Source organism: Nycticebus coucang, chromosome 20 (genome assembly GCF_027406575.1).
Source record: "Nycticebus coucang isolate mNycCou1 chromosome 20, mNycCou1.pri, whole genome shotgun sequence".
NCBI lineage: Eukaryota > Metazoa > Chordata > Mammalia > Primates > Lorisidae > Nycticebus > Nycticebus coucang.
Genome location: NC_069799.1, coordinates 33,413,717 through 33,431,888, shown reverse-complemented (window position 1 = coordinate 33,431,888; position 18,172 = coordinate 33,413,717). Strand labels below are relative to the sequence as shown.

Below are 18,172 nucleotides of genomic sequence, written 5' to 3'. Positions count from 1 at the left end.
AGGAATTCTTTATTTTTTCTTCAGTTTGAGGTGCTTGGTATTTAGGTGGTATCATAGGGCAATGATATGAGCAGTTTTCAGGTGATTGTTCAATAAGTCAAGAGATGAAGCAAGGAATTGCAGAACGAGAAGGATTATAATTAGTGACTTTATCATTAATTGAGATTGATGGGTAGGGGAGAAAGGCCAAAATTGATAGGAGGGGCAGCCAGAAGGAAAAAAAGAAGAAAGAAAATTGGATTTCTTCAGGGAGAAAGTCTTGGAAGGTGCCTTATAGCCACAGATTTTTAGAGGCTTTAAGGAGGTCGTTCCCACTTTGAACATGTGAGAGTCGCCAGGCATCCTGAGAAAAGTTATAGAGAAAAGGAAAAAATCAGGGAGAAGTGTTTTGCATTTATTAGGAAGTGGATTCTTCAAGGATCCTGGTGAGTTTAAGGTGATGTACTTGAGACTTAAAATGATAGCTTTTCAGCTTTGGAAGTTTTCCTGTAGTGTAGCAGGAAACCAGGGCAGGCAGAAGACTCCAGGCATCAGTTGGAAGAGGAAGCGGCTTTGTTCTCTGGCTGGGAGACTCAGCAGTCTAGTGTCCCAAAAACTGAGCCCCCTGACTCAATCTCTTGCATTCCTTTTATACATTTTTTAGGGATTGGATACATGTGAAAGTTGTGAAGGATGTGAGAGATGTGAAAGACGTGAAAGTCTTGGGAATCAAGAAAAGGTCAGGTTGGCCCGTGCCCTTCGGTACTGGGTGGGCTACCTGTCCTCAAAGGGGAAGGAAGGTTAAGGAAGTTACAAGGTTAATACCTACGCCCAGCACATACCAAGGGAAGGGCGTATAGATAACAGAGACATCTGCTGCAGTAGAGGAAGGAAGGTTAAGGAAGTTACAAGCTTACTACCTAGGAAAGGAAGGTTACTACATACCAAAGGAAGGGCATATAGATAACAGAGACATCTGCTGCAGTAGAGGCAGGAGCATTACAGACTGTGTGGCAAATGCCTGTACAGAGTGACTAGGACAGATTTTAGCTCTGCTTTTATTCTCTTGCCTCAGTAGGACACAGTTTTATTCCAGATCAGTGAATCCAATGTGGGGAGTCCACAAGATGAATAGCTGTGGGGATGCTGTACCGAATTGTGGTAGGGCCTGTCCAATGAGGAGATAAAATCTTTCAGGGCAAGGGAGATTTGAGGGGAATTTGTTGCCCTGCCAATTGGTCTGTGACTCTCTCTGCTGAGGGTTGGGGTAAAAGCTGATTGATTGTTATTTTAAGTTCGTGTCTAGTTTCCTGGAGGATGCAAAAATAGTTTCCTATGATAGAGTCTGGGAGAGGGCCAGGGTCTAGAATAATAGTTCTGCCATACATTATTTTAAAAGTACAAAAGGGGTTTGTCAGGGGTGGAGTGAATACAGAGTAAGGCCATATGGGAAGAAGCTTAATAGTGAGGGCTAAGAGTTGTTGCGACAAGTGCCCGGGGGCAAAGTAATAGAGGTAATAATGTGGGAAAAAGACACTGTCTTAGCAATGGAGTGAGCAGTGGGCTGAAAACAACTGTTATCAATAAACTAGGTATCTTCAGGATTAGGTAAGGGAAAAAGAAATATTTGGAAAAGTGTGTAGTGTTACAATAGGATTTACAGGGAGGTCAGAATGAGAGACTGGAGGGATTGTTGGGGAGTTGTTGGACAGGAGCAGGATGGGTAGTAAGAGTGGGGACCAGCAGGAATTGTCAAAGTTGCTTGCAATTTTGGCAGAATATCTCTACCTAGTAGGGAAAATTACTTGTGGGGATAATAAGGAATGAATTCAAGAAAGAGTGTTCGGGGCAGCGCCTGTGACTCAAGGAGTAGGGTGCTGACCCCATATACTAGGGGTGGCAGGTTCAAACCCAGCCCCAGCCAAAACTGCCAAAAAAAAAGAGAAAAAAAGTGTTGAGAAAGTGTGCACCATAAAGGTGGAGTAGCATGGGGGTGGATTACATTACCATCAATATCCATCATAGAGATCTCTGTTCTCAAGGACCTTTATAAGATGGCAACGTGGAAGAGATTGCTCCCATGTCCATTAAAAAAGAAACTGGCAGGCGGCATCTGTGGCTCAGTGAGTAGGCACCAGCCCCATATAGCAAGGGTGGTGGATTCGAACCCAGTCCCTGCCAAACTGCAACAACAACAACAAAAATAGCTGGGCATTGTGGTGAGTGCCTCTACTCCCAGCTACTCAAGAGGCTGAGGCAAGAGAATTGCCTAAGCTCAAGAGCTGGAGGTTGCTGTGAGGTGTGATTGCTACAGCACTCTACTGCGGGCAACAAGTTGAGACTCTGTCTCAAAAAAAAAAATACAGCAATGTCTTAGGATATAAAATCAATGTCCACAAATCACTAGCCTTTGTATATGCCAATAACAACCAAGATGCGAAGCTATCAAAAGACACAATTCCCTTCACGGTAGCTTTAAAAAAATGAAATACCTAGAAATATCCATGACAAAAGAGGTGAAGGACATTCTACAAACAGAATTATGAAACCAAACCCTAAGAAAAGAAATAGCAGAAAATATTAACAAATGGAAGAACATACCAGGCTCATGGCTGGGAAGAATCAACATTGTGAAAATGTTGGGCAGCACCTGTGGCTCAAGCAGTAAGGCGCTGGCCCCATATACTAGAGGTGACAGGTTCAAACCAGGCTCTAGACAAAAAAAAAAAAAAAATAGTGAAAATGTCTATTCTATGGAAAGCAATCTACAGATTGAAGGCAATCCCTAATAAAATACCATCATCATACTTTCAAAAACTGTAAAAAATAATTCTTCATTTTGTATGGAACCAGAAGAAATCCTATATATCCAAGGCAACCTTCAGTAATACAAACAAAGCCAGAGGTATCACCCTACCAGAATTTCGGCTATTTCTGCAAGCCATAGTGATCAAAATAGCATGGTATTGGAACAAAAACAGAGAGATTGAATTTGGAACTGAATAGAAAACCATGAGATGAAACAAACATTACAGCCACCTGATCTTCAATAAACCAAATAACATATACTGGGGAAAAGAATCCCTATTCAATAAATGGTGCTGGGAGAACTGGATAACCACATATAAAAGACTGAAACTGGATCTGCAACTATCACCACTTACAAAAATTGATTCAAGATGAATAAGATTTAAATTTAAGGCATGAAACAATAAAAACCCTCAAAGAAGGTAAGGGGAAAATACTAGAAGTTATCAGCCTGTGGAAAGACTTAATGAAGAGGATTTCCATGGCAATTGCAACAACAACAGAAACAAACAAATGAGACTTAAGTAAGCTGAAAAGCTTCTGTACTGCTAAGCAAACAACAACCAAAGCAAAGAGACAACCTTCAGAATGGGGAAATATATTTGCATATCATGAATCGGACAAAATCTTGATAACTAGGATCTATAGAGAATTCAAATTAATCAACAAAAAAAGAGCCAATAATCCCTTGTATAAATGGGCAAGAGACATGAAAAGAACCTTCCCCGAAGAAGACAGATAAATGGCTAATAAACATGAATAATTCTCGATGTCCTTAATCATCAGAGATATGCAAATCAAAACTACCCTGAGATATTACCTAACCCCAGTGAGAATGGCCTACATCACAAAGTCTCAAAGCTGCAGATGCTGGCATGGATGTGGAGACAAGGGAACACTTTAACACTACTGGTGAACTGCAAAGTAAGACAACCTTTTTGTAAAGAAGTATGGAGAATCCTCAAAGAACTCAAATTAGACAACCCATTTGATCCTGCAATCCCATTACTAAGAGGGACTGTACCGAAAAGAAAAAAAAAAATCCTTCTATTATAAAAACACTTGCACTAGACTGTTTATCGGAGCTCTATTTACAATCGCCAAAATGTGGCAACAGCCTAAATGCCCACCAACCCAGGAATGGATTAACAAGCTGTGGTATATGTATACCATGGAATACTATTCAGCCACTAGAAAAGATGGACACTGTACATCTTTTGTATTAACCTGGATGGAGGTGGAACACATTCCTCTTAGTAAAGCATCACAAGAATAAAGGAGGAAAAATCCAATGTACTCTATTCTAATATGAAGGCAGTAGATGAACTAAAACAAGGCGGTTAGGGGAATGCAGCAAGTGGGGAGAAGGGAGGAAGGTGGGGAATGCAGTGTCGCGGTGTATGGTACACCTCTTGGGGGTGACACACAATTATAATGAGGGACTCTATCGAACAAATGCAATCGGTGTAACCTAATTCTCTGTACCCTCAATGAATCTCAAACAATTAAAAAAATAAAATAAATAAAATTAAGAGTGGCTGAATATTCTATCTGCAGCAGATAAGGAGATAACAGGAAAACAATATAAGGCAACTGTTTTTATTTGGGGAAGAAGCTTTGTTTGTTACATAAAGACCTGTTAGAGTCCATTCCCTATTCTTGTGATGAGAGGAGAAAGACTACGTTATAACGGCCTTGATATTCAGGCTTATTTCCAAAAAGCTTCCCACTTTCAAAAGCACTCAGCCTGTCTAAGCTACAATTTTTTTAAGAATTATTTTCTGTTTCTTTATTTTTTTGTTGTTGTTGTTGCTGTTGAAACAGGGTCCCACTCTATGCCCCTGAGCAGAGTGCAGTGGGCGTGGTAGCTCACCGCAACCTCAGACTCCGGCTGCGGGCACCCCTTTGCCTCAGCCTCCGGAAGCCGCTGGGAATACAGGCGCTTGCCACGGCGACTGTATTTTGTGAAAAAATAAATAAATAAATAAAAAAGGACGGGGCGGCGCCTGTGGCTCAGTGAGTAGGGCGCCAGCCCCATACGCCGAGGGTGGCGGGTTCAAACCCGGCCCCGGCCAAACTACAACAAAAAAATAGCCGGGCGTTGTGGCGGGCGCCTGTAGTCCCAGCTGCTCGAGAGGCTGAGGCAGGAGAATCGCGGAAGCCCAAGAGTTAGAGGTTGCTGTGAGCCGTGTGACGCCACGGCACTCTACCCGAGGGCGGTACAGTGAGACTCTGTCTCTACAAAAAAAAAAAAAATAAATAAGAAAAATAGACAAATAAAAAAGGACGGCACCGAGGCTCAAAGGAGTAGGGTGCCAGCCCCATATGCCAGAAGTGGTAGGTTCAAACCCAGCCCCGGACAAAAACTGGAAAAAAAAAAAAATTAAGAATTATTTTCTGGGCTCAGTGCCTGTGGCTCAATGAGTAGGGTGCTGGCCACATACACTGAGGCTGGCGGGTTTGAGCCCAGCCTGGGCCACCTAAACAATGACAACTGCAACCAAAAAATACCCAGGTATTCTGGCGGGTGCCTGTAGCCCCAGCTACTCAGGAGGCTGAAGCAAGAGAATCACTTAAGCCCAAGAATTTGAGGTTGCTATGAGCTGTGATGCAACGGCACTCTACTTAAGGTGACAAAGACTCTCTCTCAAAAAAAAAAAGAATTATTTTCTGCACCCCAACATTAACTTAGCAGGAACTAAGTTAGGCTTAACCAATTGTAAACTGCATGCTCTTCTGATTAGGAAACCAGAAACGTTTCACCTGGATAGTCCAAAGAAGGTCAATGCATAGCAATACCCAATCAGTTCTTGAATTTGGTTTCCTTTTTTTTTTTTGAGTCAGAGTTTCACTTTGTCACCCTGGGTACAGTGCCCTGGCAGCATAGTTCACAGAAACCTCAAACTCCTGGGCTCAAGCAATCCTCTTGCCTCAGCCTCCCAAGTAGCTGGGACTACAGATATGTCAAGACCCAGCAAGAAAAGTAAATGAACTAGAGTAGGATCAGTGGGAAATAATGAAATAAAATAGATGAAATAAAACCAGAAAGACAAAGATGTGAAAGACAGAGGTGGAATTGAGTGTCAAAGACAGAATTGGAGGACTGGGCTCTTTTTCTCTATCACCAGCACCCAAGTGCCCGAACAGCTTTATTTTTAAGGAGGCATTACAAAGTTGTTTTTCAAGGAAGTAAGACACATGTTCAACTTAATTATGAGAAGAGAAACAGGCACAAATTCCCAGGTAAACATAATCTATTATGACTGTGTGACCTCTGAAATATGGGCAATACTACACATCTAAAGATTAGCTGGAAAATGTACATGACTGCTTTGAAGTGCAGCTGTGAAGTTAAAAAAAAAAAAAGCTAAAGTTTTAAGGAAAATATGTTTTTCTTCTGCTGGGTAAAAAGTTGAAACTTGGAGAAAATATGTTATCTGTTGAGGAGGACTGATAGAGGGGGGTTTGTCCCCTGGATGTTCTCCCAAGCTGCAGGAGGCCTGCCCCTCACAGCTGGCTCTCTACAGATACCCAACCACAATGCCCCGCTATTTTTTAGAGTCAGGGACTCACCGTTGCTCAGGCTGGTCTTGAACTCCCAAGTTCAAGCAATCTACCCCCCTAGACTTTGCAGAGTGCTAGAATTATAGGCATTTTGGTAGAGATAAACACTCCCACAATCTTCTTTAGCTATTTGTGAACTTAGAATGCACTTTAAGGCTGGGTGTGGTGGTTCATGCCTGTAATCCTAGCACTCTGGGAGGCTCAGGTGGATGAATTGCCTGAGCTCAAGACCAACCTGAGCCAGAGAGACACTGTCTCTAAACATAGCCAGGCATTGTGGTGGGCACCTACAGTTCCAGCTTCTTTGGGGGCTGAGACAAGAGAATCACTTACACCCAAGAGTTTGAGGTTGCTGTGAGCTGAGATGCCATAGCACTCTACCAAAGGTGACAAAGTGAGACTCTGTGAAAAAAAAAAAAGAATGCACTTTAAAACAGGTAAATGATTTATCACCTGTCTGGACTTTCAGGAATGCCTAAATAAACCAACATTAACACTGAACCATTTAGCTAAATGGGGCATTTGGGTATCAAAGCAAAAAGCTCAAATCTGTCTGTAGAAAGTGAAATTTCTTGGTTTTCAAAGACCAGGTTTTCAAAGCCTGGACAATGCAGCCTATTAAAAAATAGAAACAATTTTTTTTGTTCGAGACAGAGTCTCACTACGTGACCCTTGGTAGAGTGCTGTGGCATCACGGCTCACAGCAACCTCAAACTTTTGGGCTCAAGCAATCCTCATGCCTCAGCCTTCCAAGCAGGTGGGACTGCAGGTGTTAGCCACAATGCCCAGCTAATTTTTTGTTGCTGTTGTCATTGTGGGTTATCTGGCCCGGGCTGGGTTCAAACCCACTAAGTTCGGTGTATGTGGCTGGCATTGTAACCACCTTGCTATGGGCACTGAGCCAAAAATAGAAACAATTTAATATTACATTTTCCAACCCCTGCAACTAAAAGACAGCCTTGGAGATGTCTGAATGTGACAAGTTTCTGCCAGGTATGGATTCCTAAACCCTTGTATAAGGCCTTGGAAAGACAGGAAAACATACCCTTGGATTAGATTAAAGAGTGTAACAAAGCCCTGTGCAGGGATCACAGAAGAAACCTACTCTTTTGGGCGGCGCCTGTGGCTCACTGAGTAGGGCACTGGGCCCATATACCAAGGGTAGCCGGTTCAAACCCGGCCTCGGCCAAACTGCAACAAAAAAATAGCCGGGCGTTGTGGCCGGCACCTGTATTCCCAGCTACTCCGGAGGCTGAGGCAAGAGAATCACCTAAGCCCAGGAGCTAGAGGTTGATGTGAGCTGTGACGCTACGGCACTCTACCGAGGTGACAAAGTGAGACTGTCTCTAAAAAAAAAAAAAGAATCCTGCCATTTTCCCTTAGTTGGTTCGCTGAAAGATCAACGCACAATTATGGTACATTAATAAGAGAAAGGTTTATTCCCAAATACCATGTGCATGGGGGGAGAACCACAAGAATGATTACCCAAAGTCCCAGTGATGGTCAGAGACGTTTCGAGATGCCTTTTAAAAGGGAGCGGGGGAGACTGTGGAAAGTCTGTGCAGCAAGTGGTTGCTAGAGGGATGTGTGTAGACGGGTGGAAACAGATTGATTTACAGATTAACCTCAGAGACAGGTCTTGTGCTTCAAATGACCTCAGGGTCACGTCTATTGTATGCAATAAGGAAGTCAGCAGCCCCTACTGATTTTAAATCAGGTTGCTCAGGTTTTACATACATAGAGAAAAGGCCTCTTCCAAAGCTTTCTGTTCATAAATGGCCTTTAATTCAAAATATTCTTTATACCAAGGAATCATATTTTGGGGTAAAATTTCCTTTGCTCCTTCACCTGCACAAACGTAAAAGCCTTTTCAAGGTCTCTGCTCTCGGCCTGAGGCAAGAGAGTAAAAGCAAATCTAAATTCTGTATAGAAACTCCACACAGGCATTAGCCAGACAGTCTGTGAAACATACGAAAGCCACTAATTACTACCTGTACTGCAGCAGATGTCTCTGTTATCTATATGCCCTTTGCCTGGGATGTGCTGGACCTATGTAGTAACCTTGTAACTTCCTAAACCGTCTGTCGCCTTTGAGGACAGGTAGCCTGGTAGCAAGGGCGCGGGCCAACCTAACGTTCCCCTGAATCACAATACTTTTACGTCACTCCCATCCCTCAAGTCTTTCACGGCTTTTACGTGCACCCAAGCCCTAAAAAGCACCAAGGAAAGGCAAGACATTGAGTCGGTGGGCGTGGTTTTTAGGATACTAGTCCGCAGAGTCTTCTGGCCAGTGCATAATGGCTCCTGTGGCTCAAGGAGTAGGGCGCCGGTCCCCATATGCCGGAGGTGGCGGGTTCAAACCCAGCCCCGGCCAAAAAAATCACAAAAAAAAAAAAAATAAGCTACTTCCTCTTCCAACAGGTGCCTGGAGTCTTTTGTCTGCATAGGTTCCTGCTACAATCCTGCCTAAGTTAACAAAATTTCTTTCTATATGTGCAGGAAAGACAGGGGTTTGGCCTTGGAGGACTGATGCAAACAATTGGCACTACTCCCAGATCGTCCCATATTTACCTTATCAATTAGACTTTACAGCTAGTGGGTGGCAACTTGTGATGTTTTAAAAGAAACCTTGAGACAACTGACTCTAGTTTATGCCTCTCATCAGGGCATCTTGTCCCTACTTCAGCAAAAAAGAAACTTTTAGTTAACTACAAGTAGGATGAGAAGATATCAAGCTATATTACTTAATAACCCTGAAATACGGTTAGAAGTGATCCTTGCATTCAACCCAGCCCCTCTACCTCCAATTCCTACAGGTAATTGAACAAGTCTTTTTCTGGCCAAGGAGACATGTCACACAACCCTTCCAAAGAGGTAGACTGGGTCGGCGCCTGTGGCTCAGTCCGTAAGGCACCGGCCCCATATACCGAGGGTGGCGGGTTCAAACACGGCCCCGGCCAAACTTCAACCAAAAAATAGCCGGGCGTTGTGGCGGGCGCCTGTAGTCCCAGCTACTCGGGAGGCTGAGGCAGGAGAATCGCTTAAGCCCAGGAGTTGGAGGTTGCTGTGAGCTGTGTGAGGCCACAGCACTCTACAGAGGGCCATAAAGTGAGACTCTGTCTCTACAAAAAAAAAAAAAAAACAAAGAGGTAGACTGGACTCTGCGGATGGACGGAAGCAGTTTGTTGAAAAAGAAATGTGAAGGGAAAGTTGTACTGTCGTGACTGTAGAAAGGCTGGGAGAAATGAAAGCCCTTCCACCAGGGACTTCAACCCGAATGCTGAACTAAGTGTTCTAACTAGAACAATAGAAATGGTGGCGCCTGTGGCCCAAAGGAGTGGGGCACTGGCCCCATATGCCAGAGGTGGCAGGTTCAAACCCAGCCAGGGCCAAAAACTGCAAAAAAAAAAAAAAACAAGTTCGGAAACTGTACAACCTCCTTTTAGAACCTGCCTTGCTTCCCCACAAGCTGGTAGTCATGCACTGTCCAGGACACCAGAAAAGACTTAATCCTGTACCAACAGAAAACCAGAGAGTGACACCGTGGTAAAGCAAAAGTTGCAAGACTGACAGTAACAGCCCCCTTAATGCCACCTATAAACCTATCTGATTTCAATCTGACCTGTAAGAAAAGAAACAAAAAATAAAAATTCAGTGACAAAAAAAAAAAAAAATAGTTTGACTCATCAACAGCCAGGGACAGATCATGCTACCCAGAAGTCTAACACCTCAGGTAACTAAAAACTTTATGAGATGACACATTCTCACGAAAAAACTTTAACCAAGTTCCTTCCCCCATAAGTTGTAAATGGGCAACTTATCCAGATAATAAAAAATAAATACTCAGTGTTTGCTTTGTACAGGAAACAACCCCCAAACAGACAAGAGATATAAAAAACCACTCTGACCATACCAGAAAATAATGCTGTTTGAAAACTAGCTGATAGGGTGGTGCCTGTGGCTCAGTTGGTAAGGTGCCGGCCCTATATACCGAGGGTGGTGGGTTTAAACCCGGCTCTGGCTGAACTGCAACCAAAAAATAGCCGGGCGTTGTGGCAGGCGCCTGTAGTCCCAGCTACTCGGGAGGCTGAGGCAAGAGAATCGCTTAAGCCCAGGAGTTGGAGGTTGCTGTGAGCTGTATGACGGCACGGCACTCTACCAAGGGACATAAAGTGAAACTCCATCTCTACAAAAAAAAAAAGAAGAAGAAGAAAAATTGCTGATAGACTTCACTCAAATACCCTCATCAAACAGTCTGAAATATTTACTAGGATTAATGGTTACTCTTTCAAGATAAGTAAAAGCCTTTCCCACGCAAACAAAACTACATAAGTAATAAATGTCCTTCTGAAAAACATCATCCCCCACCTCCCCTTATAAGCTCCCCAGAAGTCTTCAAAGTAATAATGGTCTGTCTTCCATGGCAGAAGTTACATAGAGGTAAACAAATTGCATATAGCCTGGAGACCTCAGTCACCAGGAAAATAAAAAAATAAATAAATTAGACACTAAAATACTGCCAAACTATGTCAAAAGATCCATTTACATTAAAACCAGGTATGGCCCCTCAAATTACTCTGAAAAAAGGTAGCCACTAATCCTCACAAAGTTCTTTGTAAGAAACCCTTCCAGGCAGTCTCAATTCAAATGTCAGGACAAGTGGAATATAATCCTAAAGTACAAAAGTATGTACAACAAATGGAGAAAGTAGTATTCCTTATTCACAAGTTCTCTCTTCCTAGATCTCAGTCAACCCCTACAGGAAGTTTACATCCATTTTATCCTAGTAACCAAGTCCAGCTAAAAAAGTAGACTAGTCCAGAAGATGTTCTATTGATGACACCCACAGCAATGAAACTTGCAGGACTAGAAGCCTGGGCCCACCATACTCCACTCAAGCCGTATCTCAATCCAGAATCAGCTAATGCCCACAAAAACTAGATGGTCTCTTCTGGAGGAAACACCACATTAAGACTGAAGAAATACAATCCCGTCATCTTCCTCTTAAGACTATACACGGCAGACTATAGACTATAAACATCGACTATAAACATACACCTCAGAACCTTGTCCCATTTGGATGAAATTGAAGGAAAGTACTACCATAAGAATGTGACCACCTCTCGCCCCCTACCATGAGAATGTGACCTTTTGTAACTGTTCCAGGAGATAACCCCGAGCTGAAGCAGATAAAAGGGCTAAGCAAATGTTTAACTGTTAATCTTGTCTTAAGACAGTTGAGTAATGAACCAGAGTTCTTCTTATGTAGAAAGCCCCTGCTATGTCTGCTACCCCTCCCTACCTTATGGTTAAAGCCCCTGCTATGTCTGCTACCCCTCCCTACTTTGTGGTTAAAGTCCCTGCTGTGTCTGCTACCCCTCCCTACTTTGTGGTTTTTGCCTTTATAAGCTTGTAAAACCTGCTTTTCGGGGCTTAACTCCTCTGCTCCTGAGAGAGTTACGAGCTAAGCCCCAGCATGCTAGAATAAAACCCTCTTGCTAATTGCATCAAGTGCCATCTCTTGCAGTTGATTGCGGTCGTGGTCCAGGACAGAGTGGGGGTCTTGTCCCAAGTCTTTCAAAATAAAAATGTATAGCCTGATTTAGACCAAATTGTCATAAATATGTCTGCTTTCTGTCTTACTAGAAGTACTTATGTAGAACAGCTATTTACTTCATGCCTAATGAAGATGTGTACCTGTTAGAACTAATCAGAAATGTCACATTTTCCCCATATATCCAGAAGATATCACATACTCAAATATTTATAGTTAAAAAACAACCACTACTGTCAAGAAAAAAGGTACATTTTCTATACAACTGAAAACTGTAACTACTAGTCTTAATAATAGGTGCCCATTCTGATACGCTAAACTTAATAATTCCTTTCTTCAAAGTAACTTAAACACCTTTGTACCTTATGCCAATAGACACAGCAAGCTACCCCAAAGACAGTTTTTGTTTTTTTTTTTGTTTTTGTTTTGGTAGAGACAGAGTCTCACTGTACCACCCTCCGGTAGAGTGCGGTGGCGTCACACGACTCACAGCAACCTCTAACTCTTGGGCTTACGTGATTCTCTTGCCTCAGCCTCCCGAGCAGCTGGTACTACAGGCGCCCGCCACAACACCCGGATATTTTTTTGTTGCAGTTTGGCCGGGGCTGGGTTTGAACCCGCCACCCTCGGCATATGGGGCCGGCGCCCTACTCACTGAGCCACAGGCGCCGCCCTAAAGACGGTTCTTATTATATGGCACACAGTCTTTTTCATATATCCCTGCTACAACACAGGGAAACCTTGTTCACTGAGATTAACTACTTTTCTACCCCGGGGATAAAACTTTTAAGTGCATCCTGTCTAAAAACATTAACCTCCCTGAAACGTATAACAGCCAACTACACCTTTTTAGCACTGCTAAATACACCACCTTACACATCTGTGTCGTACCAACGCTAGCTATTGGACTCGATTTGAAAGTTAGTCCATTGGCCTGTGCCATCCTCAAGGCCCTTAATACAACTTCTCAAGCCATAAATGCGCTGAGCATTGAATTAAAACAAGCTTGAAGAGCTGTACTTAAAAAAAAAAAAAATCAGGGCGGCACCGGTGGCTCAGTCGGTAAGGCGCCGGCCCCATATACGGAGGGTGGTGGGTTCAAACCCGCCCCGGCTGAACTGCAACCAAAAAATAGCTGGGCGTTGTGACGGGCGCCTGTAGTCCCACCTACTGGGGAGGCTGAGGCAAGAGAATCGCTTAAGCCCAGGAGTTGGAGGTTGCTGTGAGCTGTGTGATGCCACGGCACTCTACCCAGGGCCATAAAGTGAGACTCTGTCTCTACAAAAAAAAAAAAAAAAAAATCAAGCAGCCATTAATTATTATTAAAACACAATCATAGATGTAAAAACATTAAAAATATATACTGCTTCAATTCATCTGTTTCCAACACATTAAAAAAAGTTAAAATGTATAAAAGACATAGTCCAAATAATACAACGAACAAGATTTTTCAGAATATACAACATTTCCTTTTAAAGTATTGTCATAATTACCCAACATTACCTAGTCTTAATATATTACAAAATACAATGTATACCATTCGTACCTACCCACTGTTTCACAAATTTCTTATTCTTTTTCTTTTCTTTTCTTTCTTTTTTTTTTTTTTTGAGACAGAGCATCACTTTATTGTCCTTGGTAGAGTGCCGCATAATCACAGCTCACAGCAACCTCCAACTCCTGGGCTTAAGTGATTCTCCTGCCTCCGCCTCCCGAGTAGCTGGGACTACAGGCACCTGCCACAACACTTGCTGCAGTTGTTGTTTAGCAGGCCAGGGCCGGGCTCGAACTGCTAGCTTCGGCGTATGTGGCCGGCGCCCTACTCAGTGAGCTATGGTTTTTTTGGGTTTTATTTGATGGCCATTTTCTTTGATTAGTTTTCTAAGTGTTATATGTATTTAACTTGTCTACGTGTTGTTAATCACATAAGTATAAGAACTTTTTTAGTATAATTTTGAAATTATCCACTATATAAATTATTAAAATTTGTTACATAGACAAAACAACATTTAAAAAATTACTCTCGCTGTTCTCCGGAATTACTAGCCTTGCCAATAAAGACTTCTCACTAATCCAACTCTCTGTCTCTGGGATTAACTACAATAACAAGCAGCCGAGCCACTTTAGGTTCCCAACAGCTTTAGCCACAGCGCCCGGCGCTAAATTTATTTTTAACAGGAGAATGGAGGTACAGTAGCCCCAGGGACTACAGCCCCTCCCAGGCACAAACCCACACACCCAGCTGGGATTCTTCCCTGAGGATCCTTCCTTTGTCACCACATGGGAGAGACGCCCGGCGCTGCAGCCACACAGCTGCTCAAAGAAAGCTCTGGGCCTTGGTCCAAGTAACCGCTCCAGGAAAGGGCCCCAGAGTCCCAAAGTCCCAGATATCTGCCCTTTTTCACCTTTCGCTCACAGGGGTCTGAGGGCCAAGGGGTCCCAGTGGCAAAGTTCGGACTGAAGACTCTAAAAACTGAAGTGAAATTGCCTGGTCCGGCTGCAGCCACTTCTGACTCCAACCACGCCCCTCCCCCTCTCAGGACACCCAGTCTCCTAGACTCACCATTTCCCAGCTACCGGGATGTCCCGGCGTCCTCCCTACAAATCTCCCGGGACCTGCAGGTCACAGGGTGACAGAAGCTGCTGCAGAGACACCTGGATTCTCCGGGAGATGCAACAGTTGAAGAGGAGAACCCAGCTCAGAGCTCAGCAAGAGGCCAGCTCCGCTCCGAATTTCTGGAGCCGCCTCCTTCTTTCTGTCTGCGCATCTGATTGGGCAGTTCATATTACAGCATCCTTGATTGATAGGCTCTCAGGCCCCACCTCTGTGACCTTGAGTGACAGGCATGCCATCCACAAGAGGCTGGAAGAGACCAGAATGCTAACGGTTTCTTGACTGCAGCACTATTTTATTCTTTTTCTCTCGTTTTAAATTAAGGGCAGGGACCATGACTTTATTCATCTGGATATTCCAGGGCCATCACGCTTGCCATGCAGTGACTATTTAACAAATTTCGATTAAACTCTATTTAATGAGTGTTTACTCTATGCTAGGCTTGGACAATTGTTATTTAAATAGAAGTTAGATAGCCGGGCATTATGGCGGGCGCCTGCAGTCCCAGCTACTGGGGAAGCTGAGGCAAGAGAATCGCCTAAGCCCAAGAGCTGGAGGTTGCTGTGAGCTGTGATGCCATGCACTCTACCCAGGGCGACAAAGTGAGACTGTGTCTCCAAAATAAATAAATAAATAAATATGAGTTAGACTCTGTTTTGAAGGAGTTTTCAATATACATCACCGTGTCTAGGTAAAAACATGCACAGATTATAGACGCCTGAAGCTCAAGCAGCCAAGTTACCAGCCACATACACCTGAGCTGGCAGGTTGGAATCCAGCCCGGGCCGCCAAACAACAGTGACGGCTGCAACCAAAAAAACAGCCGGGCGTTGTGGTAGGCGCCTGTAATCCCAGCTACTTGGGAGGCGGAGGCAGGAGAATCGCTTGAGCCCAGGAGTTGGAGGTTGCTGTGTGTGAGCTGTGATGCCACAGCACTCTACCCAGGGTGACAGCTTCAGGCTCTGTTTCCAAAAAAAAAAAAAAAATGCACAGAAATAACTTAGTAACCTGACAGATGGAAGACATTGGGAGTTGCAAGGAAAGGCTATGGCAGTTCAGAGAGGGTGAAATTACTCTGATTCTTCAGGGAGGGGGTTCTTCAGGAAGCTTCATGCAGGAGGTGGTATTTAAGCTCCCAGCTAACAAGCACAAGGTAGGGGTGTATGGTGCACCTCCTGGGTGAAGGGTTGAGGTAATACGTGAATTTTACCTAACCTACCCTGTAGGTATTTTTTATACATGGCTTTGTGCCTTCTCTGGGACGCAGCTCTGTCTGAGGGATATTTGTTTTTAACCCTAAAATAAATTATATTCATTTATTAATTTTAAGTATATGTAAATATGTATGTGTTTATACATACACACACAGTAAATACGTATTTTCCATTCATGGAAACAAAATATTAACAATTATACATATATTTTTTACAATGAGAAGTTATATATACAGGGTGGTTTGTGTGCAATTTAAAATACTTTAGTAATTAAACTTAAAACTTTTCTATTTAAACTTAACTTTAAAGTAGTTTACTATTTAAATCGCACACGAACTTTGTGTCCATTCTGTATTTAGAACTAAACAGCTGGACTTGGTTTAGATAATCCCAAATTTATGGGCAACATCCAAAGTTTCATAATCAGGAGCTGGTGGAACATACACCTTCTTCTCTCCATCAGGCCTGTTCAGGGTGTTGACCTTGGCCACATCAATGTTCTTCACAGCCTTTTTGACCTGGTGCTTCCTGGCTTTGACATCCACAATCAACATGAGTGAGTTGTTTTCTTCTCTCTTCTTTATAGAGGACTCAGTGGTCAGGGAGAACATGATTATGGCACAGAGGTCAAGCTTGTTTCTCATGGGGGAGGTCTTCCTGGGATATTGGGCTGTATCTGGAGGAGCTACAGTGTCTTAGGCCACCAAAATGTGAGTGACATACAAATACTCTTTTTTTTGTATGGCTGTGGTTGCCTTTGAGCACAGCCTTCTTGGCCTTCAATGCCTTTGCTTTGGCTTTGGCTTTGGTTTTGGCTTTGGGAGGGGGAAGAGCTTCCTTTGGGTGCCATCTTGTGAAAAGCCACAGTTCTTTTAAAGTTTGAGATTTCGTTTAATTTTTCTGAAGTGTGATCTTTTGAGGAAGCAGCCTGAACTTTTGAAAGGAAAGAGAGTCCTCTAATCCACCCTGTCCAATAGAAATAAAATGAGAGCCACATGTGTCATTTCAAATTTTTTAGTAGGCACATCAAAGAAAAGATAAAGAAATAGGTTAAATTGGCTCGGCACCCACAGCACTGTGGTTACGATGCCAGCCACATACACCGGGTCTGGTGGGTTCGAACCCAGCCCAGGCCTGCTAATAGACAATGACAAATGCAACAAAAAATAGCTGGGCATTGTGGTAGGTGCTTGTAGACCCAGCTCCTTGGAAAGCTGAGGCAAAAGAATGACTTAAGCCCAAGAGTTTGAGGTTGCTGTAACCTGTGACACTACAGCACTCTAACAAAAGCAACATAGTGACACTCTGTCTCAAAAGAAAGAAAGAGAGAAAGAGGTGAAAGAAAGACAGAAAGAAAGAAAGAAAGAAAGACAGAAAGAAAGAAAGAAAGAAAGAAAGAGTTTAAATTGATAGTTATTTTTTATTTAATCTAATATATCCAAAGATACTATTGTTGTCATAATTGAACAATAAAAAGATTTTAATGAATTAATTTGGTCATGTTTCTTTAAAATTCGTTCTGTATGGCGGCGCCTGTGGCTCAGTGAGTAGGGCGCCGGCCCCATATGCCGAGGGTGGCGGGTTCAAACCCAGCCCCGGCCAAACTGCAACAAAAAAATAGCCGGGCGTTGTGGCGGGCGCCTTTAGTCCCACCTAATCCGGAGGCTGAGGCAAGAGAATCGCGTAAGCCCAAGAGTTGGAGGTTGCTGTGAGCCGTGTGACGCCACGGCACTCTACCGAGGGCGGTACAGTGAGACTCTGTCTCTACAAAAAAAAAAAAAAAAATTCGTTCTGCATTAAGTGTATAGCACATCTCTGTTCAGAAGAGCATGTGGCCATTTTCAGCCACATTGAAATATAGCTCTGACCCTTCTAACCTCAGAGACATGACTTGCAGAAGCAATACTTTTTTGTTCTTAGAATAAGGGAACATTCTACCACATATCATTATTTCTCTACAGATCCAAGGGTAGGACAAACAGAGCCCCAATTGGGAGCAGAGGACTGTGTGCAAGAAATGTCTACTGATGGACACACATTTCATGCATTGCTTCGTGGATGCCTATCTACGTTTCTAGTATCGTACAGTGAGCAAAAATTAGTGGGGTTCCAAGAAGAAACCTCAATATTTTGGTTACGTAACTCTTCAAAACACTACAAAGCATGGGACATAAACATAAGACGTGTGATCACTGTGACTGCACAGGGCAGGTTGGGTGTGAAATCTAGGTTTCTGAAGGTAGCTGAAGTCTGATAAGTACATTCGTAACCTTAGGGGAATAGTTACCCCCACTAATTAATCCAACCTTCCAGGCTTGGAGTTTCCAAACTGAATCCTGGTGAGCACAACACCAGCTTCTCCTCCCCCTCTGGCCTGCACCAAGGAGAAGAGACCTTAGGGCTGAGCTGGGTAACCAGGAATGTAGACCCAGGAGAAGT

At 43.4% G+C, this 18,172-nt stretch overlaps 1 protein-coding gene across 4 annotated transcripts in view; it reads right to left on the bottom strand.

Moving 5' to 3' along the window:
• LOC128572360 (zinc finger protein 43-like) overlaps window positions 1-18,172 on the bottom strand; it is a 72,881-nt gene that overhangs the window by 34,568 nt on the left and 20,141 nt on the right. For 2 of the 4 annotated variants that reach the window (XM_053572231.1, XM_053572232.1), the window contains exon 1: window positions 14,469-14,723. The exons of the other annotated variants lie outside the window; for them this stretch is intronic. Coding sequence is in view for 1 of the 2 variants with exons in the window: in XM_053572232.1 (XP_053428207.1) it covers window positions 14,469-14,471 (3 nt within the window). In the remaining variant the exon portion in view is untranslated. Of the gene's footprint in view, window positions 1-14,468; window positions 14,724-18,172 lie in introns of those variants that run through there. 4 annotated transcript variants of the gene reach the window in all.